Genomic DNA, 21,219 nt, shown 5'->3' with positions numbered 1-21,219 from the left:
ACTATGAGAATGGGCAGATACCTACTTCAAGCCCTTTTTTTTTTTAATGTCCTTATAGGCAGCAAGTCGGTCCAAAATGGTCAGACTGGCGGTCCTGGGGTATCTGATTCGGTGTCCTAGGTGCAGTATGTAAAGGAGCATCAACCATATCGAAATATATAAATTCAATGGGCTCAACCAGCACGATAGATTTGACTATTATTGCAATTGACTTGGGAAAATAGATATTCACTTATTACTTTCCGATAATGAAGAGTTATACACCACAATATCATTTATATTGTCCATGCGTACCCCAATTGACACCGTTTTCTCTATAGTACTTTCAGTACACATATACACTTAACAGTTTTCCCAGACGGTGCATGTCACATTCTTCAATATCAAACCCATCAGGCATCTCATACATACACTTTTCAAAGAATAATCGGACGATATCTGAACGGCCATACCGGACTGCAACTTCTAGAAACGTAGATTCGACAGAATCGGCTCCAACACCCCGGTCTAACAGCAACTCCACAGTCCGGCGAAATCCCCTCTTAATTGCCAGGTAAAGTGGATAAATACGCCCGCCGTTGATATCGGCCCCTTTTTGCAGTAGCAGTGATATGGCTTCATTGCGGCCATTGAAAGCAGCACGTCCTAATGGCGTGCTTCTTTCAAGTTGATCTTCGTCATTGTGTTCTCGGTTGATCTCTGCTCCTTTATCTAACAGTAGGGGAATGGTTTCGATATTACCTGAGACTGCTGCATGGCGGAGCGAGAAGTACCAGAGATCCTGAAGTGTTTCCTCTGAAATAGCGCTGTAGTTCGCAGTCTCAGTGAGAATGCGAAACATCTCAGCATCTCCTCCTATAGCAGCAAACGTAATTGACCTCAGGTAGCTATAAGATGACCTTGAAACGCCAAATTCTGGTTGCAGAAGAAGTTGCAGTATCTCTTTGTGACCTTTTCGAGCCGCTGCCTCGACAGCAGTATAGGGGTAATCAGTGGGACCAGGAATCCATTTCTCAAAAGAAGTCTTCTTGCAATACTGTTCCTTGACTACTTGCCAGCCTTCTTCAGTTCCGGGCAAGCACCCATCATCTGCGTTGGCTCCTCTATTTAGCAGAAGCCTTGTAATCTCCAAGTGACCTCTCAACGCGGCATTTCGCAATGGCGGACCAATGATATTACTTCGCACGTTCACATCCACGCCCTGTTCAAGGAAATGTTCAACTAGGGAAATATCCCCCAGATAGGCTGCTGTAGATAGAACGTGCTCTGGTGCATCACTTTTCTGACCAAATTTGTTTGCCATTGATTTGGCAAAATCATACGCGTCGAATTGAATGATAATATCTAAATCACTTAGGCAGTGTCGGTCACTGCGCAAAGGTTTTCGTTTCCCTCTCAGTACGCTAGATACCGCAAATACCCCATTATCCATGAATTCGATGGCTGCTTGTGATACGAGCAAGGAGATTCGGTATCCTTCATCGATAGCCGAAGTTTCCGCTTCGCTATAACGGTTGTGTTTCATGGCTTGTAAACTGACATTCTCGATAGTGTTACCGAGATAATTATCGCCGTATTTCGTGAATGCCCAGCGCTGGAGGTAGTGAGTAGGGAAATATTGTAGAGCCGAGCGGTGGAGCATATTGCAAGTAGTTCGTGTCATTTCTTGATGAAAGAACCCTATATAGCCTTATCAGTACATCTTTATGAGGAATAAGGTGCTGTGGATGCTGACTGTTAACAAGTTGTGGGTTTTCATATCAGAAGCCATCAGAAATGGTAGGCTATTTAAATATATCTCGATAATATGTCGGAATATCTCAAGTGGTAAGTCGAGAAGATGCATTTCGAGTGATCCGAACGAGAGCGTACTCTGTGATGGAACTTTGATCAGATGCCTCACTCTATAGTATTTGAATGAAGGAGACCCCCACCAGAAAGCGCAAGTGACACTGCATCATGTGACCGGATCAAGAGCAAACAGGAAAATTCCAACGCACTCTGCAAGGGTGTTAGGGCAGAGGCATGTACTTTTCAGCCTGAGGCAGATAACTTTTGATTGTATACAGGCGGGGCAGCATGTACAACATATCATTCTTAGCTACTTGCAGATCTCCTTCAGCTCGAAACCAATATTCTGTGTCCCCTTTTCGGACATCAGCCTACCGGTTGTTTGAAAGTGGTAGATATGCAAACTAGAGCACAAAGGAACATCAAGTACTCTAATTGTCTGATTCAAATATTTGTTGAACTACTACCTTTCTAAGTCCCAACCTAAGATGCCGAAACAATCTCAATCCATGTCTAACACTCATGATAGCCCGACTTGCGGTGTGACGGACATTTGCATCTGCAGAATAAGCATTTATACAAATAATCTCGATATTCTGCATGGTAAATGAAGATATATAGACAACTGAATTCTTCAACACCAAAACTATATCTTTAACCAAAACCAATTCATCACAACAATGTTGGAAGAGATTGGATTTGGTCACTACTGCATAACAAACACCAACACGCCAGACAAGCTCCTCGAGGTGTCAGCATCTAATCACACCTCTGTAACAATTGGGTAAGCGCCATTCAACAAAGCAACGAGTCTTTCTGACTGACTAATTGGATGGCAGGAATCCCACAACAGACTGTGATCCGCACCAGCTTTGGTACATCTGGGGCGAAGGATCTTACTTCCATATCCGCAATGGGTCTGGGAAGTGCCTTGCGGTAAGCCCGCCAGGTAATCAGCCATTAATCAAAGCACCGGTTCCTTCGAATTGACTAACATATTCATTATTATATCAGGAGCCTATTCGTCTGTGATGGGACGAGACGAGCCCCAAGTGTGGATTATAGAAGTGGTCCATGAAGATCATAACTTCTATGGCAGGCAAGTGCTATGCTTTGAATTCGTTGCTCGTTGACTGTGAGCTAATCATGGATCGAGCAGGATCTACGCTAATGGAACCGGCCTCTGCCTTGCGCAGTTACCAGGTGCCAATGGAACCCCTCAGCTTCAGCTTGTGGAAACATCGCCTGATCCGAACCAGATCTGGAAACTTTGGCAAATGGGGGCATAAAGGCAGGCCGTAAAGAATGAGGCGCGATGTGTAGTGTGGTCCTTTAGGATTCAGAAGAGAATGATTCGTTACCAAGAGCTGGACACGAGCATGAAAGAAGTAATGTAGTAATCATAAAAGACTTTCAATGCTCTAACATGGTAGAGTCGCGTATGTACGAAGCGCAAGGACACCGATTTATTTCTCAATCTAGCAATGTGATAGCGATGCAGGCACTGCATAATGTACTACCAACATCCTTCACAATGTCGCCTTTCATTTGTCTTCACATTCTCCCACATCTGACATCAATCAGCTATATGCTCTGCCATTAATTCACCGACTCAAACAAAGCGGAAGGAATATTCTAGACCTCCAGTACTGCATACATTGATTCAAAACCCGCCTCATTGATCTGCAAGTTGACAGAACCGGCGCCATCGACTCCAATCCATAAGACATCTTACAATCAGCGTGTCGCCTGTCTTCCCACGGCTCCTAGACACGTATTCCTCATAAGCACCGTTTGAATTCCCTGTCCATAGTCCCTCATGCGGCATGTCGTGCCGGGATCTCAATAGCAAACATTCTGAAACCGAGCAAAAGCAAACCATGATGATGTGAGATCTAGGCATAAAATATCGTCCAGTTTCTCCAGAGTGAAATAATGAGAGGCCATCGAAATAAAAATCAATTGAAACTATTGAACAAAACAAATGAAGCGACAATGCCGGAGGAACTTAAACCCAGTCTGTACACGATCAAAAACCACAGCGTCGGCAATGTTCTCTTCGAAGATATAGTGGTTGGCGATGAGACTATCATAATCAGCGAGTGAGTGTTTCTTCTTTTATACCAACAGCTTCTCTGACTTGTAGCAGCCACCCTAGAAACGAAGAGATCCAGACATGGTTCATTCAGAAGAACGGTGACGGATCGTATTACATGCAGAGTGGATTTACTGCGAAATTCCTTGCCGTAAATGGAACACCACGTATTTAAATGATATTCAACACTAAATCTTCGTGTACTTACTCATGTTATGTTAACAGGAAACGGTGCAACCCTCATCGGAAGCGAAACACCCCAGCGATGGACTATAGAGCAAGCATCCGGATCTGGTTTCTGGCTGTAAGCCTGAAGCGTGCAGATTTATTCCAAGTAGCCCATATACTAATTATCGACACTGTATAGTATCCGCGTCCCTGGCACACAGCTCAGTCTTCACCTACCGGGTGATAAGCAGGGTACGAAATGTCGGCTTGTGGATGGTGGAATTCAATCGTGGATATTGGAATAGCCAATGTGAGAGGTTTTTCTCGGAGGCATTGGTGACTTGATAAAAGCATTGAAGTATGTTGATAGAAAAATGAACATTCCTTTGAAGCGCGACTAGATACACTATCTGGCCTAAGGCATCAAGTCCCTCGAACCCGCAATCCGCAGGCATTTCCCGACACGGTAACTGGATGCCATGAGTTAGGGCTAAGCTATTCCAAAACCTCTAGATTGCTGTCATTGAGAAAACCATTGCCGCCTCGGCCATTTTTCTTAGCTTCTAATCCACTCATGTTGCAACAGTTCTGACGCCGACTTTCGAGATCCTGGGTCAATTTCAAGCATGCCTCTTAAGAAAATCGATAAAGATAGGGACTTCAGCATCGGGAATATCGCTAGGATTGAGAAAAGGCTTTGCTGTGTCATTTATCAGGTGCTCAAGGTTTGTTGGTTTCAAGTTAGGAATTCGAAGAAGGTTTCCTGGGACCAATCCACATAGAATGACAATAGGATATGAATGAATTTGATAGAGTATAATACCTTTTCCGTCAAAAAAGTGCGCGGTACGGTTCCCTTTTTCTATGAAATGAGGTGGGAAAGGGCCAAGGACCTCGAAAATTCTTGCTAGATGATCATCTTCAGCGGTCCAAGACCTATTTTCTGATGCTTCATCGGAGAAAAGGACTATCCCTTGAACAAACTCCACTACCCGTTGATTCTCGGTTTCAGTGTTAAAATATTACTAAATAATGAGGTACAGTTACAAAGCATCCGAGACTCCATATATCAACCGCAACATCCCAGGGAGCGCCGATAGTCACTTCAGGTGCCCTCAGAGCTGGGGATTGGATCAGATATGACAGACGATTTCCCTCCAAGACGCTAGATAAGATATGTTTATGTGCGAATGGAAGCGCAATAGCCTGCCTACCTACCTACGCCAAAGTCAATTATTCTGATGTGAGGCTTTTCCATTTCCGAGACTAGCGGTATCGTGATAACCTCTCGAAGCGATGCTGTAGCACCACGTTGAAGACCGGTCCGCTAGGGAACTTCCGCCAGATACTGGGAAATAGCATCGTTTGGATTTTCCAACTCCAAAAGTATATTTGTTGGTTTCAGATCTATTTGAAGAAGGAGAGATATGTCAGTATTGCAACATTAGGCCGGTTATTCTGTCATACCGGTATGGATGATACCACACTCTCTGTGGAAAAGGTCGAGCCCAAGCAGAAGTTGCCGTGTAATCACTTTAACTGCCTTTACAGGTAGTTTTCCATCTTCATATTTGGCGGACTGAAAATCCAGATGGTGTCCTAGTACGTCGAATACAAAACACACATGATCTCCATTGGGTCCTATATGCTTGAAGTGATCGAGAAGACTTGATACATAGTTGCGGCCTTCATGGGAGCTTTTCTTAGAAACTTCCGAGATTTTGCAAAGAATTTCTCTCGAGGATGTCATGGGACCCGCCGTAACAATCAGCCCTCAGCATCTTGAGTGCCACATATTTTTGATATCTACAGTACCAGTTAGCTTGGTGTACGACACCGATGAATGACTTGCCTAGAATCCCTAGCTACTTGACCAAAGTATTGAAGCATGTTGACAGAAAAATGAATGCATATTCGAGGGACACTATTTGGCCTAAGACATAAAGTCCATGGATCGGCCCGAACCCAGGCATTTCCCGTTCCGGTAACTGCGATAGCTGCGGCGATGCACCATGCCCTAAGAGGTCTAGTACGAAGTATGGGGAGACTGTTTACTTTTCTCTCTATTTTATGTGGCTTGGGCCAATTCTTAGCGCCCGTCAAGTGACAATCCAGCCTATGGGAACAGGACTGTGTACTCTGTAATCATGCCAGTAAGCAGAAGTAGCACCGTCGAGCAAAGGGTTAACGAAATGCGGATAATCTGCGGCTCAAATCATGCTCTTCGTTCCTCTGGTTTTTGTTCTTCTTTGTACTACGGACTTTATAATATCCCCTCTACGGAGTACACGCCACGCTAACTTATCTGCTACCATGATTACTCTCTGACCACTCCTGCCCTATGCCATCAGATAACCAATTCCGAAACGACTAACAATCTCCGCGTCAAGGGACTGAAAACGCGCCAATGCTGGACCAGCCCCCCGATTCCGAAGGCCTTCAAGTCGCCATCGACAGCACCAAATAAGTCAACTGCGATAACGAAGGCTTACAACATATCCCCACCCAGGCACCGGGAGTTTACTATCACCCTCCTTATCGTAATGGAGGCGCGTACTATGATCCAAATACAGCGGGATATCCGCCCAGTTCACCTCCGCCGGTTTCTCAAGGACAAGGACAGAAGAGGCCGATTTGTGGTCTGAAGCCTGTTGTTTTCTGGATATTTGTTGTGATACTCTCGGCGATGGTTATTGGGGGTGCTGTTGGGGGAGGAGTCTGCGGGACAATAGTGGCGAGGAATAACAGCGGTAGTGATAATTCAGCGCAATCTGATATGACGAGGTCAGCGAAGCGCCTCCTTCCTTCCCGTTTTCTTCGGTGTCAGACTAACCCGTAGACAACACAGCACCAGCAACCCACTAACAACCCAAACCCCCACAAAAACATCGCGATCCTCCACAACACCGTCAACTACCTCCTCCGCTCTCGTAACATCCGGCACAACCGGCATGGCCTCAAACCCCTGCCCCTCCATCAACGGCACAACCATCCAAGCCTCAACCGGCTCCCTGTTCGCCGTCTACTGCAGCGTCGACTGGCCCAAGGGCGACGGTGCAGCAAACGGAAACGGGACTGTCAAGGACCTGCAGCCTTATAATTTCCAGTACACGTTGGATGACTGCATTACGTCGTGTGTTAATTATAATAAGGATGTTGGGGGTGGGGAGAAGAGTTGTAAAGCGGTTACGTATGCGGCGAATTTGACGGCTGCGAGTGTGCAAGGAGGGGAATTGCTATCTTAAGAATAGGGCTGGGAAGTATATGGAGGGGTCTTTTGGGTCGATGTCGGCGGGGGTTGTTGGGGAGTAGGTAGGGAGGGTTGGGTTGAGTTAAGTATACGTTAATGATACATGATGCATGATAAATGATTTCATCTCTTTAATATATGGATGCTGATTATATGCAAAGTGGCATCAGCTATCATCAGCCTTGCTATTAATGTTTTGATATTGTTTGGCCTCTAATTGGTTCGTCTAAGCCCTACCTCGCTGAGTCAAGTGCATGTACCCAGGATATATTCGAACGAGCCACAATCTACGTAGATACCCAACACCACAGAATTCAGTCGACGTGAACCTCATCACACCAGATTCAAATTCTCCCCCGCCCACTCCGCCGCCGTCATTGCACGCATCCCACACTGCCAATTCCACGTCCCCTCTAAGTCCCACCAAACCCCCCGACCCTGCCCAAACACAATCTGATACTTGAGTAAGGCATTCCCTGGATCCCGAGCGAGCGCGTTCCGTGCATCTTCTACAGTGAGGAGGCTCCTGTGGAATGGTTTCTGCACGATTCTCTCGACGAGCGCCGCGAGCTCGGCGTAGCTGATTGTGTCGCCGCCGATGAATAGCACTTTGCCGGAGTCGGGGTTGGAGTCGGAGCTGAAGGAGGCAGTAGCGCTCTCGCTCTGACTCTCGCTCAGGACGATTTCCGCTGTTATCCTCCCGATATCCGCTGGTGTGGTCAGCGTGACTCGATTCTCCCAGCTACCCAGGGCACAAATGCTGGTATTTTCAAGATCGACGACTCCAAACGACGGCTCGAATAGGAAACTCGTGAACATGCCCGTGGAGATGATCGTCCACTGCAAGTTCGTCTTTGTTTGTAAAGAAGAAGAACGCAACATGTCACGGACGTCAAGTTGCTCGTCGAAAACATCTTGCGCGGAGCCTCGTCCGATGATATCGTAGTCCACCCCGAACTGCCAGGGGATGTATCGCGTGGTTCTGGTTCTTCCGGTGGCGGATGATAGGACGGCGCGGGTTAATTTGACTTGTGTTCCTCTGCCTGAGACAAACCCCGTACAGCTGATGATGGTGTCGTAGCGGGCGAAGATCGAGGATAGTGCTTGTTCGTTGTCTTTGACGATGTCGGCTGGGACTATGTGGATACCTAGTTGTTGAAGACTGTCGAGCTTCTTCTGTTTAGGATCATTTGGGGAGAGGCTCGGACTCGCTGGACGTAACAATACCGATACAGTTATGGCTTGATGCTTTGGGTGCTGCGCCAGGAAGCGTAGGACCTGGTGGCCCAGCTCCCCGGCGCCAATGACAAGGATGTTTTGAGAGGAAGCCATGTTAGTAAATGAATTGACGTTGTGTCGGGGGATTTGATCCTATTATTTATCCTTCCGAGTTCACTATGAGGCTCGCGGGGTTGTCTTTGGCTTTGTAATAGTCATTTTTATTAACTAACTAACTAGTGGGTGTGATAGTTATACATTTGTCAGCCTTGTCGGCCTTGGATGTTGCTTGATCTGAGCATTGTATCAAATAGGCTCAAGTGCATGTACCCTGGATAAATTCTAACGAGCTACACGGGCTAAGAAAACAAACGCATGCGCCAGATATCAACGCATTAAAAAAAAAAAAAAAAAAAAAAAAAAAAAAAAAAAACAAAACTATACCGATAACCTATAAACAGTTCACAAGCAACGCAACCTCCCAGATTACCATCACCTAATCGACAACAGCCTAGTTACACCAGCAACAAATCACACCTCAATCTATGCCGACCGCTCACCGGTAAAACAAATTCGGATTCGAACTCGACGGATTATAAGCCTGATAACCCTCCCCGTTCGGCACACCCGGCGTCAAAGACGAATAAGGCGTAGTAGGCTTCGCTGCTGCACCCGTAGGAACAGGCGGAGGCTGATGCGTCGGAGCACCTGGGGCTGTGGGATAGGGGGCCTGGCTGCTAGGCTCCTCTGGGGAGTAGGCTGATGGCGAGTACTCTTGTTGGGCCTGAGCCTGTTGCTGTTGTTGCTGGAAGCGTTGCATGACTGGTGGGACTTGGCCTCCGGATGGGTAGGGGAGTTGTTGTTGGGCGGCGGGGCGGTCGATGGGGGAGTCGTAGACGGATGTTCCGAGTTCCTGGGGGTGGTCGTAGGTGGATTGTGGGCGGTGGTGGACGGGTTGGTATGCGTCTGTTGGGGGTTGTTGGGGTTGCTGGTAAGGGGAGCCGCCGGAGGGTGTGCGGTTGCGAGGATCGGGGGATTGGGAGGCTGGTGGGTAGCCCATTTGCTCTCCGCCGTAGTAAGGAGATGCACCGGGATGCAGTGGCTGAGCGTCTGCTTTGTCGTTAGATATGCTGGCATAGTAGATAGGCAAACTTTACGAACCTTGAGGGCGCGGGCTAAAGTAGCGGTTGGGATCAGCCTGTGGAGGTGGAGGTCCCTGGGGAAACCCGGCAGGATACCCGTAAGGAGGTTGACCAGGTCTAGCATATGGTGCCTGCCCAGGCTGTGCCATAGACGCCTCCAGAAGCGCCTCATAATCCCGTCGCGCTTTAATGAACTTTTCGTTCAGCTGGGTGAATTCGTCTAGTATGTGTCAGCAAAGCAGAACATGTTACCCGGGAAGTTGCACTATCTCACCCTTCTTCTGCGAATACTTTCCAATCAACTCAATCAACTTAGGCCGAATAGCCAAAGTCGAGTGGTATAGCGTAGTAATCTCCTCATTATCCTGCGCATTCGGTCCGGCATTACGCGTGCTCAGCAGCGTCAACAACTTCTCCACGTTCTTAATCTGACCAAACACCTCGCCCTCCATCTGCGCCTCGCGCTGCAATTCATCGACTGTCGGATCGGGAAGCTTCTCGACATAATTAAGAGGGAAAATTCCGGTCTGGCCTCTCAGCGAACCCTTCCACCAGTCCTTGTACACAGACTCCAGGACAGCAATGATATCTCCTTTCCGGAACTGCAATTCGCCAGTCTCCGAAGGCTGGAAATCGTACAATGCCCTCACGCGCGAAATTGTGGCAGCTGAGGTTCCCGACGGGAGCGGGACAGGAGCTTGTGCCTGCGCTTGTTGTTGTTGCTGCTGCACTGGCGGTGACGTTTGAGGTGCGGAGGCAGCGGCGGACGAGCTGGATTCGGCCTGCGGTCCCGGACCTCCTGGTGCGGGCTTGTCTCTGATCGAAAGCGCCAGCGCCATCTGCAATTCCTCCTCTTCCTGTTGGCGGTCGACGTCGGTGATTTCGCGTTTGCCGGGCTTCGAGGGAGGCTGTAGGTTGGGATCTAAGTCATCAGCAGCTGCAATTTGAGGACGGTTTTGATACGGGAACCTACTAATTGTCTTGAGCTTCATGTATGCTTGCTCCATGATACCGAAATCCGGGTTGTTGGCAAACATCTCCGTCCATTCTTCCATACGCTCGAGAATCTTCGACTTGACTTGCTGATGGGTGTTCTGTGCAAAGTCAGCGCATCCGTAGCCAACGTGTCCTCGCGCAGACTTACCCGATCACTAGCAAGACGCAGCAAAGCATCAGTGAAACTCCTAGACGCCAGCTCCCGATGAATCTTCGGACCACAGTTTTGCGCCAAAGCATTGGCAAGCTAGACCTATCAGCCACTGACCAACCACGTATTCGCTAAGTGACCATTTGACGAACCTCCAAAGTGTATAGCTGCACATTGGCATTTCTATGCGCCAACCTCTTAATCAACGCGGCCACGGCATCCTTTGCGCTATCATATCGTCAGTTCCATAACACATTATACCATAACACAGATGCAGATAGCGACATACCCAGATTCTTCCGCAGCGACTTTATCACAAACATCCTATCCCAAGCACACAAACGTCAGCGCCCTCGTCCACAGTTCCAGTTCCACCATCGCAGGTATCGTACAAGAATAAATTCCCAGTTCTCCGACGTCAGATTCTCGTCTGTCGCTTTGGCTGCACAAAAAGAAGAAACCAGATTAGCGATTCTGCAATACCGACCTGGCCAGCCCCACGGTATGATGCAGGCCAAAACATACCGACAGCGTCGTCGAAATGGTTCTGCTGTGCGCGAAACATCGGCCCTTCTCTTTATTTATTTATCCTAGAGTATCCGTTCCTTGGTCTAACCCGATTGTTTATCGAGTAGATATCGCACGTGGAATAATAGCGGATCGTATCGTTCGGTGCTGAAATGGAATGCGGATGCGGGGAGGTAGGTTTGGTTAGGTTAGGTAGTTCGTCGGGTCGACTCTTTCGTCTGGGTGTAGATCGTCTGGTGCGATGAAGATTTAGACGGTCGTATGGCGATAATCGAAATCGTCAAACACTCTGTTTTAGGTAGGTGGCGGGTTGTGGTGTAGCTGAAAGAAAAGGCAGATCAAAGGCTGCCACCTGGAGAACAAGAAGAACAAGCAGGTGACGGAGAGCGCGCAGGCGGAGAGCAAGCCAAGTTGAGGTGAGTAAGCAGGCCGCTCAGTTATGACGATGGAAGATGTTATAGTTATTATAGCAGTGACTTTGTTTGTTTTTGATGTTTGAGGATATTTATTGTGTTTTTTACTCCTTCATTGCTGCCTTCTTCCGTTGCTTGTGCCTAACACAGCCCGATCCAGGAAATATAGCCCTCCCCACTGCCCGTACTCGTATACTAGGCCCACCGTAGCTAGTCTACATAGTACAATTTCAACAAAATAGTACTTTTGTGTTCAGGTAAATTCGATATTACATTGGGAACGAATATAACAAGAAATCACAGATAAATGGTTAGTTAAAAACGACAAAAGATATTAGCACAATGCTTTTGCTGGACATGGTGATCCATATTATTCAAAATCCATCGCTTGGGTTGGACATCGAAAAACAGCACAATAGTAACCCGATAAGATATACAGCAGTTTTCCCATGGAAAAAAAAAAAAAAAAAAAAAATGAAGAACATCCGAAAAAGGTCACCGAAGAAGTGTCGAAAGAACGATATAATAAAAACATCACAATAGAAAACCCGAGAGAGATTTTAGCGGGTAATAGAAGGGAAAAGGTGGTCTGGATGAAACGGCGAGAAAAGGGAATAGGTAACAATAAAGGCTAAAGGCCGAACAATAGATCGCCATCTATGACACTGTATAATGAGATAAAGACGACGGCGTAAGGACGGAGCACGATTAGGCGATAGTGACTGGAAGGGTAAGGTATGGGTATCTGGAAGAAAAACGAAAGAGACAAAAGCCATCGACAATGAAAAGACCGGAAGACTGGGTATAGAACAATTAAACACCGCCCTTTTGGGCCTTCTCTTGGGCTTTGCTTATCCGCGCAGACTTGACAAGAGGTGACAGGTGCGACAACGGTGCACAGAGCGACATAAAGGGGTGCTATCCATAGTTAGTGAATTGATCAATCATAGCGGAATCGGATCCGCACTCACCTTCAACAAGTCATGTGCCGAAGCTCTCTTCTCAGGATCGACTTTCAGTGCAAAGTACAAGAAGTCCTTGAAAATATGCGACAGTTGATGCTCTTCTTTAATCCTGGGCGTGCCGTTCGTAGCGATCAGGTAAAGTGCCCGGAGAGGCGATTCCGTCAGGTAGGGAGGCTCGCCCTCGATCATTTCGATGGCCATAATGCCCAAACTCCAGATGTCAACCTTCCGTCCGTACTCCTTCCTGGTCACGACTTCCGGGGCCATCCAATAAGGTGTGCCGACCATGGTATTCCGCTTGTTCTGAGAATCGTTGATCTGTGCACAGAAACCAAAATCGGCTAGAAGAGCATTAGCATTGTTCGAAGAGGGTAACGTCCCGAGATGAATAACTTACTCAACTTGATATTCCCTTCCATGGAGAGAAGGATGTTGTCTGATTTGATATCACGGTGGATGACGCCCTTTGAGTGAAGATGCTGCAAGCCGCTCAAAGTCTTGATTGGTATGTTAGCGTCAGCTTTCTATGGAAAGAAGGCAGAATTTTACTCACCTCTCGGCAGACGGCCGCGATTTGGTGTTCGCTCATGATATTATAAGTCACTACATCGGTCAAGCTGCCACCCTCCATGTATTCCATGACGACCCACAGATCCAAGCCGTACAGGTAACTGTCCAGGAAGTTGACAATGTTCCTGTGCTTGCTGTCCTTCATGACGAGAATCTCGTTGATGATGAGATCCTTCTTTGGTTGCAATTCCAAGTTCATCTGCTTGATGGCCACGCAACCATGTGACCCCCTCTCGTACGCAGTAAACACGCCACCAGATGCACCCTGGCCAATCTTGTTCAGATTGTAGTACATCTGCGTGGGATCGCCCGGCGTGCAGATGGCGAGCAATCGAGTCCGGATATCCATACCATTGCTCTGACGAACACGATGTCGCGGACGGGCAGCAGGAGGGGCAGCCGTATGAGGTGGAAGCGTGGGCTGAGCGGTTGGAGGGGTTGGAGGGGTTGGAGCGGCTGGAGCGGCCGGAGCGGCCACCTGCTGTTGTTCGAGCTGGTGGGAACCTTGATGCTGGTGGCCGGGCTGACGCTGGCTGCGGCTCCGGGTCAATTGCTGGTGGGCGATGGCTTGCTGAGCAGCCGCCATCGCCTGCTCCTGCTGCTGCTGGTATTGGGCGGGAGTAGTGACGGCACCAGCTGGCACCTGGGTGACAGGACTGCCACCGCTAGGCTGGCTAGGCAAAGCTTCCACCTCCGGAATGGCCGGGGTGCCAAAAGGCTGCGAGGGACCGGCGGCACCTGCATACGGACTCGAAGCAACGGGCGGCGGAGGTGCTGGTCGAGCTGGAGTCATGTTTGCGGGCACCGGGGGCTTAGGAGGCGCTCTGTTGGGGACCATACCCTGGGCGCCGCGAGGGACCGGCGGCGGAGCTCGTGGATTCTCGAAACTGCCTTCATGATTCTGAGGAAACCGAGGACTGGTGGGTGGAGAGGTCTGTTGCGCATTCGAGCCGTACGGAGAGGGGGTATTTGTGAGAACAAGGGGACTAACGGCGGGCTGCTGGTAAGGATAGGCATGATCGAACTTGTGCCACACTTCGTCGTCACCGCGAGCATTCTTTTCATAGAATCGCATAATGTCAACCATGGTCTGAGGGTGTTCTTCCTGTTCCTTCTTCGAGATACCGTTTTCCTGCAGGAGACGCTGCCATTCCTTGGGAAGGCCGGTGAATTGGCCGGTTTGGTTATCATAGCCCACATGGGTGACATGGACTGGGTTCTCTGGGGCCGAAATCTTGACGCCTCGCGGGGAGCCTAGCATGCTATTGACAAAGCTGGAAAAGCTGGCCTTCTTACTCCTACCAGTAGGGGGCTTGGAAGTGATAGTCCCCTCGTCAGAGAATCGCTTGGTATTCGGGGAGCGGTTATTGTCGGGCCGTTGCTGAAACGAATCCATCCGGTTCTGTAGTGCCGTAAAACTGGCGGACTGTCTGAGACCACGAGAGGATTCTTGGTTGGAGATAGAGTGGTAGGCTTGCTGTTGAGGGGGCGGTTGGGGGAAGGAGGAGGGCGTCTGGTGGTCCGACTCTGCGGCGGTCTCGTCTAACGCATCTAGCATGCCCCGCGTGTCGAAGGGGCTACCAACTAGTTCATCGGAGGATTGCTCGATGAGGGAAAAACGGGCGGGGCGGGCAGGTTGGTAAGAATGGGGATCGGGGCCGGACAGGATGGGGGAAGCACCAGCGCTGTTATTGTTGCTGCTGTTGTTCTGCTCCAGCGACGACGACGATGAACCGTAAGCGTTGGATCTGGTACGAGTATGGTCACGACCGGCGGCAACTGCAGAGGAACGAGGAGCAACCGGGGCAGAAGGATGTCGTTTGAGCGAAGTGTGGCTTTGATGGCCTTTGAGAATCCGCGAGGTGAAACTTGGAGGATCTTTGTGCAACTTGGACGACGGCCGACGGAACTTGAGTGATGAAAAACCGCCCTCGTTACTCATAGTGAGTGTTGTGAATTAGAGAGGGTTTGGGTTAGGATAGGGAAGGAGTGGTGAAGATGGGAACGGGAAGGATGAAGAGTGAGCAGCAGCAGCAGCAGCAATCAGCAGTGGATGGGTCCCGAATGGCTGGAGACCAGCGAGTGGGAGGAGAGGGGAAAACAGTCACCGATCCAGGCGGTGCGTTGCCGACCGGAGATATTTTTCTATGGTTTGAATGCAATACAAATATAGGGAAAGAATAATGACACAAGGTGAGAATAGTGCCAAAGAAAGGAGATGCTGGTAAGAAGAAAATAAAAGAGAAAAAAGGTGCAAAAAAAGAGAGCAGCACGTGGAGGATAATAGGAGAACTGGGATTTATATGAGAAACTTGAGGTGTCCAACAGTTCACTACTAAGAATCCTGGAGAAAAGAAAAAGAACAGAAAACGAACGGATCGCCAGTTCATCTACAAATATTCTTATTCTGCCTGCTTTGCGAAACTGCGACAAGCCAGTGTCAGAAAAGAGGAGCAACGGCCGCCAGTCGCTGGTCTGACTAGCTGTAATTCTAGAACCACTTTGCCCCGTTATTGCAGGCCCGCGATGGAGTCTAAGGTTTGATATGAAACACTGTCCTCTGTACAGAATCCCTGGTACTCACCATGATTATTATGTACAATACTTACAAAGATTGTTTATTCTTCGCTGTCAATAATATGCGGAATATGGCAATATCAATCCGATCTGACTGGTAACATTGGCAGCGCTGTGTTTGCTCAGGGGAAGTACAGAATTCTGCAGAATACTGCTGGACTATACCGCCTACCTAATGAATAGCTTACGTGGAATACTCAGTCATACAGATACTAGTACTCTGTACAGTATCGTCAATAATTGGGCACTTTGACAATAACCAACAATCAGTGCACATCGTAAGCATGCAAGATCTTTGCGGATATTTTTCTGGAAGTTATGGAAACGATCAGCATCCACGGTCAGCTGATCCTGTCACGTGGTTTAATACCCGATTTCCCGTTTGGGATGAGATGAAGCTCAACGGATTTCCAGCTGTACAAACGGAACAATGCTTGGTCTCAATACCGGTCAACATTGCACATTTACTCTGCGCTGTACTTGTATGCACTGTTGCAGTGCTTTACTTAGCCATGTGAATTATTCGTTGTGTCTCTGAATCTACTTGTACTCTGTACATGCAAGCATACCCTACATAACCGATGCAAATAAACTTGAGACTTGAATATTCTCTCCAATGCATAAAAAAGTAGACATTATTAATTGTCTTAAATTTCATGCTCTGTACGGAGTATCACCAATATCAACTTGACAGCTGGGCGGTGTCGGCTTTCCCCGAGAACCACCACCACTACCGTTTTCTCTCCTGTTGTCCTCAACTTCCTCCTCTCCACGCTCCATCGGCTCCCCCAATTGCCCTCCCAGCTTAGCTGTTCTCCCCTCTCACTCCTCTCTCTTCTTCTTCTTCTTTCCTCCTCCTCTCTTCTCTTCTATTTATCCCGTTCCTATATTTCTCTCGAACTCGGGTTCCTTCTGTTCATTTTCCCACTCGTGTGTTTGCTTGTGAGTATTAGCAGAGCGTTCGACCTTGTTTTATTCGTCGTTCTATTTTCTATAATCCCTTTCCCACGTCTCATCGCGGTAAAGAAACTCTCCGAAGCAATTCAGTGAGTTGATTGATTTTCCGTGAAACAGTTGGGTATGTCCAGATTCCCCAACACCTCCGCTGAATTGTCCGGTACTAATTCATTTCGTAGACTATACAGGAATTTTGGGTCTTCCATCCGATCCAATTGAGTCTTCCCGAAATCGATCCGTTTGGTTGCTCCTGGTATTCCCCTCGTCATGGCTGCTGAAGCTTCCAACGTCAATGGGAACAAGTCCCTGGCCGCTATGCTGGAGGAAAAACATGAGAAGGACGCCGCACACAAGGCAACTGTTGAAGTGGTCCCGGATGAGGAGGATATCCAACACTCTCCTCCGTCGTCGTTGGTGAACGAGAGCAAGCCAGACGCTCTGGCAGCCGCTCCGACACCTGTCCAAGCTGCCCCGGCTCCGACCCCCAAGCCTGCTTTTAAGCCCGCTCCCAGGAATGCCCCCGCTCTTGACGTACAATCAGAGGAATTGTTCCCCGCCTTGGGAAGTGGTCCCAAGCCCACGACTCCGGCCGCGGCCACCTGGGGTGCTAAACCATCGGCTGCTGCTGCGGTTGCTAACGGTTCCAAGGCCCGTAAGTTTTTCTCTACTATGCAATGCAAACATGATTTGAACGCTGACCAAACGGATCTCAATAGCTGGCGGGTTTGGTCCTTCTGATGTGCCTAGGATCATGAGTCTTCCTGGAAAGCACATGGAGCAGCTCCGGCTTGCACCTTCTCAGATGCTTCCTCGGGGTCAACTCAAGAAGCCTCTCCGCGACATCCTCCGTGACATCTCCAAGCGTTCAAAGGCCAATGTTGACATGCGGGGTGGACCCGGAGGGTCGATCATTTTTGAGGGTAAGGGCTCCGTGGATGCTGTCAGACAGGCCCTGAAGGATGTTGCGCAGCAAGTTGGGTCCAAGGTACGTTCTCTAATATACATCATTGGGGGACTCTGTAATTAACCAACTTTGTTTTCAAGCAATCCGTCCGTGTCCCAATCCCGACTTCTGCTCGTCCGCACATCATTGGTAGACAAGGCGCCGTGGTTCAGGACATTCAACAGCGCACCGGTGCGCGTGTCCAAGTTCCCCGAGTCGACGATCCCGCCGCTGGAGGCGAAGACGATGATAGCGACACCATTGACGTGTTGATCGAAGGAGATGCCGTCGCCGCGGAGATGGCTCGTCGGGAAATCGAGGCAATTGTGAAGGAACGGGCCTCCAACATTAGCTTGCGAGTCAAGTCGATCCCGCCAGAGTTCTTCCCTTTCATCGCGGGTGCTCACAACTCCAACCTCCGAGGAATTGAAGAGCGCACCAGCGCTCAGATTCACGTGCCTCGCTACGACACCTGGCAAAGCCAGCCTCCACCCCAGGAGGCGGTTCCGGGCCAGGTGCAATTCGTGGCAGTCCCCGACAAGGCTATTCTTATCTCCGGAGAGCGCACGGCGGCCCAGGAGGCCCGTGCTGAAGTTGAACGACTGGCCAGTGAGTTGCAGCGCCAGTTGACCCTTCGCGAGCTGGCGATCAACCGTGGTCAGCATCAGTTCATTTTGGGTGACCGAGATGACGCTCTGCACGAGTTCCTTGCCGAGACGGGCTGTGCGATCGTGTTGCCTCCACCTTCCGATGAGAGTGAATTTCTCACCGTTACGGGTCCATTAGACTCTATCGAGGCAGGTATCAACCGGGCCATGGATCAGGCGACGAGCATGCAGATGGCAAGCATTGACTTGTCCCGTCAGCACGCCGGCGCTCCTGCCGGACCTCATGCGCACGCTCGTGCTCTCACCCGGTACCTGAGACAGCGTCAGATCATCAATGAGCTGGAGAGGATGCACGACGCCCGCATCGCTCTTCCTCCTACGTCTGATGGCCCCGTGACATGGGAGGTGTACTCGCGTGACGGAAAGAACACCATCCGTGCCCGTTCCGACATCATGAACCTCGTTCAAGCCCACCCACCCTCGAGGATCCGCCACGTCTCTATCGACCCTTACTTCCACCCCTACCTCAGCTCCCGGAGCGTGTCCAAACTGCAAGATGACTACGGAGTGCGTCTGATGGTTCCCGAAGATGTCGACAGCCCCGAGGTTGTGCTCGTCTACGAGGGTCCGTCGGCCAACATTACCAACTTCGAGATCCCCCGCCAGCGGCCCGCCCCTGCTGAGCTTACTGCCTTCGAGAAGGCCCTCCAAGAAGCGCATGACTACTTGATGGGCACCTTGGGCGACCAGAGCAACGTGGTGGCCAAGTCGGCCAGCGTGCCTGCCAAGTACCAGGAGAAGGTCCGAAAGTTCATCGCGCGTGAGCAACAAGCTAAGGGTGAGGACTCCATTCCTATTCGCGCCCTCGTTGGCGACAGGACTGGAGCTTCGTGCGACGTTTCGCTACGTGGTCCTTCTGGGTCTGTGGACGAGTTGATCTCCACGCTGCAGGCCTTCGTGGTTGAGCAGGAGAAGGATGACCTGGAGCGAGGATACACCACCTCGTTTGACTTCCCGCAGAAGTACGCCAACTTCCTCATTGGCAAGCGCGGCGAGAACATCAACAAGCTGCGCGATGAGTTTGATGTCGACATCAAGGTGGACAGTGGCAAGGTTGAGGTCAAGGGCCCCAAGGCTAAGGCCGATGCTGCTAAGATCCGGATAATCAACCTCGGCAAGAAGCTGGAGGATGAGACCACGCATGTCCTGAAGATTCCCGCCCAGTATCACCGTGAGTTGATTGGGCAGAAGGGTAGCCAGGTCAACCGCCTCCAGGACCGTTACGCTGTTCGCGTTCAGTTCCCCCGGGCGACGATCTCTGATGACCAGTCGCAGGCCGAGACATCCAGTGAAGTTGGTGGTTCTCGCGCCGCTCGCTCTGACGAAGTGGTCGTGAAGGGTCCGAGCAAGGGGGCCGATTCCGCCCGCGACGAGATTCTCAGTCTCTTGCAGTGGGTGGTGGACCACTCGTACTTGACGTCGGTGTCTGTGGCTCAAAGCCAGGTTCCGTCGCTCATTGGCGCGCGCGGGCGTGAGATGGACCGTCTCCGCGCGGACACTGGAGCGCAGATTGATGTTCCTGGAGCAAATGATGCACCAGATGCATCTGGCCGCGTGCAGATTAAGGTCAAGGGTACCAAGCAGCAGGTTGATGAAGCAAAGAAATTCCTGCAGCAGCGTGCATCGGAGTTTGACTCTACGATTACCAAGACCATTGACGTGGACAAGAAGTACCACAAGGCTCTGATTGGTGGTGGTGGTAAGTTTTAATTCTTTGTTCCAGTTGAATTTTTTCGTCTACAGTAAGCTAACGATCGATTCTTTGTTATGTGCAGGTGCAAACATCCGCAAGATTGTTGCTGACGCTGGTGGCCCTACTGATGGCAGCGCGGCTCGACTGGTCAAGTTCCCGCGCCCTGACAGCACCGAGTCTACGATCCGACTAGAGGGTAACAGCAATGTGGTTGAGAACATCATTGCCACGATCGAGGCCTTTGTCAAGGAGCGGGAAGACCAGGTGACAGCTAATGTTGAGATTCCGCCCGCGCAACACCGTATGCTCATCGGTCGGGGTGGTGATACCCGCCGTGGAATCGAGTCGCAATTCAATGTGACTCTGGATATTCCCAAGCAGGGCTCGGGTCGTTCCGACGTCAAACTCAAGGGTGCCAGCGACGCTGTCGAGGCCGCCAAGGAGCACATCTTGGGCATGCTCAAGGACCAGCAGGGCGAGACGGTGGAAGTCCCGCGACACCTGCACCACGCCGTTTCTGACAACGGCGCGTTCTTCCGTCGTCTTCGGAACGACTACCAGGTGACAGTGGACCACGCAGGCCAGCAAATTCCGCCCCGACCGGTTTCGGAAGAGTCCCGAGCCGTCGGCAACGGAGCGACCTCGCTTCCGCTCATCACAGACGACCCCAGCGAATCCCTCGACGCTCACTCCTGGAAGGTCGTCGACAACGCCGTCGAGGCTGACCCCTCGCAGCCCGCCACCTTCCCTTGGGTTCTGCTGGGCAGCGGCGACAACGTGACCCGCGCCAAGGCCGCCCTGGAGAAGGCCATCTCCAGCGCCTCGCAGCAATCATCGACAGGATACCTGATCCTGCCCGACCCCAAGACCTACCGCTTCGTGGTCGGCCAGGGCGGCAGCCAGATCAACACGATCCGCAAGAAGACCAACTGCCGGATCAACGTGCCCAAGGACCAGACCAAGGGCGAAGCGATCGAAATCAAGGGAAGCAAGGACGCCGTCGAGCAAGCTAAGGAGTTGATTCTGGAAGCCGTTGCGGCTGGATTGGCTGGTCGTTAATCTTTTCGATCAGTGTGATTTGATGATTGGCATTT

At 50.2% G+C, this 21,219-nt stretch overlaps 10 protein-coding genes across 10 annotated transcripts; 4 read left to right on the top strand and 6 right to left on the bottom strand.

The window, feature by feature from the left end:
* Positions 1 to 243: 243 nt before the first annotated feature.
* ASPGLDRAFT_80822 (ankyrin repeat domain-containing protein) lies at positions 244 to 1,926 on the bottom strand. The gene is made up of 2 exons (XM_022550091.1): positions 1,736 to 1,926; positions 244 to 1,680 (listed from the first exon to the last, which is right to left on the bottom strand). Exon 2 carries the CDS (start codon positions 1,661 to 1,663, stop codon positions 326 to 328), a length of 1,338 nt encoding a protein of 445 aa, XP_022402586.1. The 5' UTR covers positions 1,664 to 1,680; positions 1,736 to 1,926; the 3' UTR covers positions 244 to 325.
* ASPGLDRAFT_1290848 (uncharacterized protein) lies at positions 1,571 to 2,133 on the bottom strand. Its single transcript, XM_022540854.1, has 4 exons — positions 2,086 to 2,133; positions 1,935 to 2,001; positions 1,736 to 1,873; positions 1,571 to 1,680 (listed from the first exon to the last, which is right to left on the bottom strand). Exons 2-4 carry the CDS (start codon positions 1,959 to 1,961, stop codon positions 1,660 to 1,662), a joined length of 186 nt encoding a protein of 61 aa, XP_022402585.1. The 5' UTR covers positions 1,962 to 2,001; positions 2,086 to 2,133; the 3' UTR covers positions 1,571 to 1,659.
* Positions 2,075 to 3,308, top strand: ASPGLDRAFT_44863 (uncharacterized protein). The gene is made up of 4 exons (XM_022546101.1): positions 2,075 to 2,575; positions 2,631 to 2,740; positions 2,806 to 2,890; positions 2,951 to 3,308. The coding sequence occupies exons 1-4, from the start codon at positions 2,472 to 2,474 to the stop codon at positions 3,078 to 3,080; spliced, it is 429 nt and encodes a 142-aa protein (XP_022402584.1). The 5' UTR covers positions 2,075 to 2,471; the 3' UTR covers positions 3,081 to 3,308.
* Positions 3,309 to 3,606: 298 nt separating this feature from the next.
* Positions 3,607 to 4,452, top strand: ASPGLDRAFT_44862 (RICIN domain-containing protein). The gene is made up of 4 exons (XM_022546100.1): positions 3,607 to 3,893; positions 3,941 to 4,053; positions 4,112 to 4,190; positions 4,254 to 4,452. Exons 1-4 carry the CDS (start codon positions 3,727 to 3,729, stop codon positions 4,357 to 4,359), a joined length of 465 nt encoding a protein of 154 aa, XP_022402583.1. The 5' UTR covers positions 3,607 to 3,726; the 3' UTR covers positions 4,360 to 4,452.
* ASPGLDRAFT_1512667 (uncharacterized protein) lies at positions 4,242 to 5,804 on the bottom strand (the record flags this gene model as incomplete). Its single annotated transcript, XM_022542234.1, has 5 exons — positions 4,242 to 4,817; positions 4,878 to 5,055; positions 5,102 to 5,209; positions 5,391 to 5,461; positions 5,522 to 5,804. 5 exons carry the CDS (start codon positions 5,802 to 5,804, stop codon positions 4,675 to 4,677), a joined length of 783 nt encoding a protein of 260 aa, XP_022402582.1. The 3' UTR covers positions 4,242 to 4,674.
* A 757-nt stretch (positions 5,805 to 6,561) lies between these two features.
* ASPGLDRAFT_1290753 (uncharacterized protein) lies at positions 6,562 to 7,417 on the top strand. The gene is made up of 2 exons (XM_022540851.1): positions 6,562 to 6,838; positions 6,903 to 7,417. Exons 1-2 carry the CDS (start codon positions 6,741 to 6,743, stop codon positions 7,297 to 7,299), a joined length of 495 nt encoding a protein of 164 aa, XP_022402581.1. The 5' UTR covers positions 6,562 to 6,740; the 3' UTR covers positions 7,300 to 7,417.
* A 220-nt stretch (positions 7,418 to 7,637) lies between these two features.
* ASPGLDRAFT_122124 (aromatic alcohol reductase) lies at positions 7,638 to 8,636 on the bottom strand (the record flags this gene model as incomplete). The annotated part of the gene is made up of 1 exon (XM_022540292.1): positions 7,638 to 8,636. One exon carries the CDS (start codon positions 8,634 to 8,636, stop codon positions 7,638 to 7,640), a length of 999 nt encoding a protein of 332 aa, XP_022402580.1.
* A 294-nt stretch (positions 8,637 to 8,930) lies between these two features.
* Positions 8,931 to 11,437, bottom strand: ASPGLDRAFT_44861 (ESCRT-0 subunit protein HSE1). Its single transcript, XM_022546099.1, has 9 exons — positions 11,337 to 11,437; positions 11,204 to 11,253; positions 11,101 to 11,135; positions 10,964 to 11,039; positions 10,809 to 10,907; positions 10,638 to 10,758; positions 9,939 to 10,586; positions 9,684 to 9,884; positions 8,931 to 9,632 (listed from the first exon to the last, which is right to left on the bottom strand). Exons 1-9 carry the CDS (start codon positions 11,374 to 11,376, stop codon positions 9,079 to 9,081), a joined length of 1,824 nt encoding a protein of 607 aa, XP_022402579.1. The 5' UTR covers positions 11,377 to 11,437; the 3' UTR covers positions 8,931 to 9,078.
* A 1,128-nt stretch (positions 11,438 to 12,565) lies between these two features.
* pakA (mitogen-activated protein kinase kinase kinase kinase STE20) lies at positions 12,566 to 15,229 on the bottom strand (the record flags this gene model as incomplete). Its single annotated transcript, XM_022544363.1, has 4 exons — positions 12,566 to 12,670; positions 12,724 to 13,058; positions 13,115 to 13,214; positions 13,271 to 15,229. 4 exons carry the CDS (start codon positions 15,227 to 15,229, stop codon positions 12,566 to 12,568), a joined length of 2,499 nt encoding a protein of 832 aa, XP_022402578.1.
* A 1,859-nt stretch (positions 15,230 to 17,088) lies between these two features.
* Positions 17,089 to 21,184, top strand: ASPGLDRAFT_122573 (putative RNA binding effector protein Scp160; the record flags this gene model as incomplete). The annotated part of the gene is made up of 4 exons (XM_022540336.1): positions 17,089 to 17,473; positions 17,538 to 17,806; positions 17,866 to 20,131; positions 20,208 to 21,184. 4 exons carry the CDS (start codon positions 17,089 to 17,091, stop codon positions 21,182 to 21,184), a joined length of 3,897 nt encoding a protein of 1,298 aa, XP_022402577.1.
* Positions 21,185 to 21,219: the final 35 nt, after the last annotated feature.

Source organism: Aspergillus glaucus (assembly GCF_001890805.1).
Source record: "Aspergillus glaucus CBS 516.65 unplaced genomic scaffold ASPGLscaffold_6, whole genome shotgun sequence".
Classification (NCBI taxonomy): domain Eukaryota; kingdom Fungi; phylum Ascomycota; class Eurotiomycetes; order Eurotiales; family Aspergillaceae; genus Aspergillus; species Aspergillus glaucus.
Note: the sequence above shows the minus strand (reverse complement) of the source record. Positions and strands in the feature narration are given on the sequence as shown.

What these genes read in the sequence shown, in the direction of transcription:
- ASPGLDRAFT_80822 (XM_022550091.1), bottom strand. Translation starts at nt 1,663, where the DNA reads ATGACACGAACTACTTGCAATATGCTCCACCGCTCGGCTCTACAATAT.
- ASPGLDRAFT_1290848 (XM_022540854.1), bottom strand. Translation starts at nt 1,961, where the DNA reads ATGATGCAGTGTCACTTGCGCTTTCTG. An exon ending in AGTGTCACTTGCGCTTTCTG is followed by an intron (nt 1,874 to 1,934) that starts GTGGGGGTCTCC and finishes GTTCCATCACAG; the next exon opens with AGTACGCTCTCGTTCGGATC. An exon ending in AAACCCACAACTTGTTAACA is followed by an intron (nt 1,681 to 1,735) that starts GTCAGCATCCAC and finishes AAGGCTATATAG; the next exon opens with GGTTCTTTCATCAAGAAATG.
- ASPGLDRAFT_44863 (XM_022546101.1), top strand. Translation starts at nt 2,472, where the DNA reads ATGTTGGAAGAGATTGGATTTGGTCACTACTGCATAACAAACACCAAC. An exon ending in CCTTGCGGTAAGCCCGCCAG is followed by an intron (nt 2,741 to 2,805) that starts GTAATCAGCCAT and finishes TTATTATATCAG; the next exon opens with GAGCCTATTCGTCTGTGATG. An exon ending in GATCATAACTTCTATGGCAG is followed by an intron (nt 2,891 to 2,950) that starts GCAAGTGCTATG and finishes TGGATCGAGCAG; the next exon opens with GATCTACGCTAATGGAACCG.
- ASPGLDRAFT_44862 (XM_022546100.1), top strand. Translation starts at nt 3,727, where the DNA reads ATGAGAGGCCATCGAAATAAAAATCAATTGAAACTATTGAACAAAACA. An exon ending in TGCCGTAAATGGAACACCAC is followed by an intron (nt 4,054 to 4,111) that starts GTATTTAAATGA and finishes TTATGTTAACAG; the next exon opens with GAAACGGTGCAACCCTCATC. An exon ending in TCCGGATCTGGTTTCTGGCT is followed by an intron (nt 4,191 to 4,253) that starts GTAAGCCTGAAG and finishes GACACTGTATAG; the next exon opens with TATCCGCGTCCCTGGCACAC.
- ASPGLDRAFT_1290753 (XM_022540851.1), top strand. Translation starts at nt 6,741, where the DNA reads ATGGTTATTGGGGGTGCTGTTGGGGGAGGAGTCTGCGGGACAATAGTG. An exon ending in GCGCAATCTGATATGACGAG is followed by an intron (nt 6,839 to 6,902) that starts GTCAGCGAAGCG and finishes TAGACAACACAG; the next exon opens with CACCAGCAACCCACTAACAA.
- ASPGLDRAFT_44861 (XM_022546099.1), bottom strand. Translation starts at nt 11,376, where the DNA reads ATGTTTCGCGCACAGCAGAACCATTTCGACGACGCTGTCG. An exon ending in CCATTTCGACGACGCTGTCG is followed by an intron (nt 11,254 to 11,336) that starts GTATGTTTTGGC and finishes CTTTTTGTGCAG; the next exon opens with CCAAAGCGACAGACGAGAAT. An exon ending in AGAACTGGGAATTTATTCTT is followed by an intron (nt 11,136 to 11,203) that starts GTACGATACCTG and finishes TGCTTGGGATAG; the next exon opens with GATGTTTGTGATAAAGTCGC.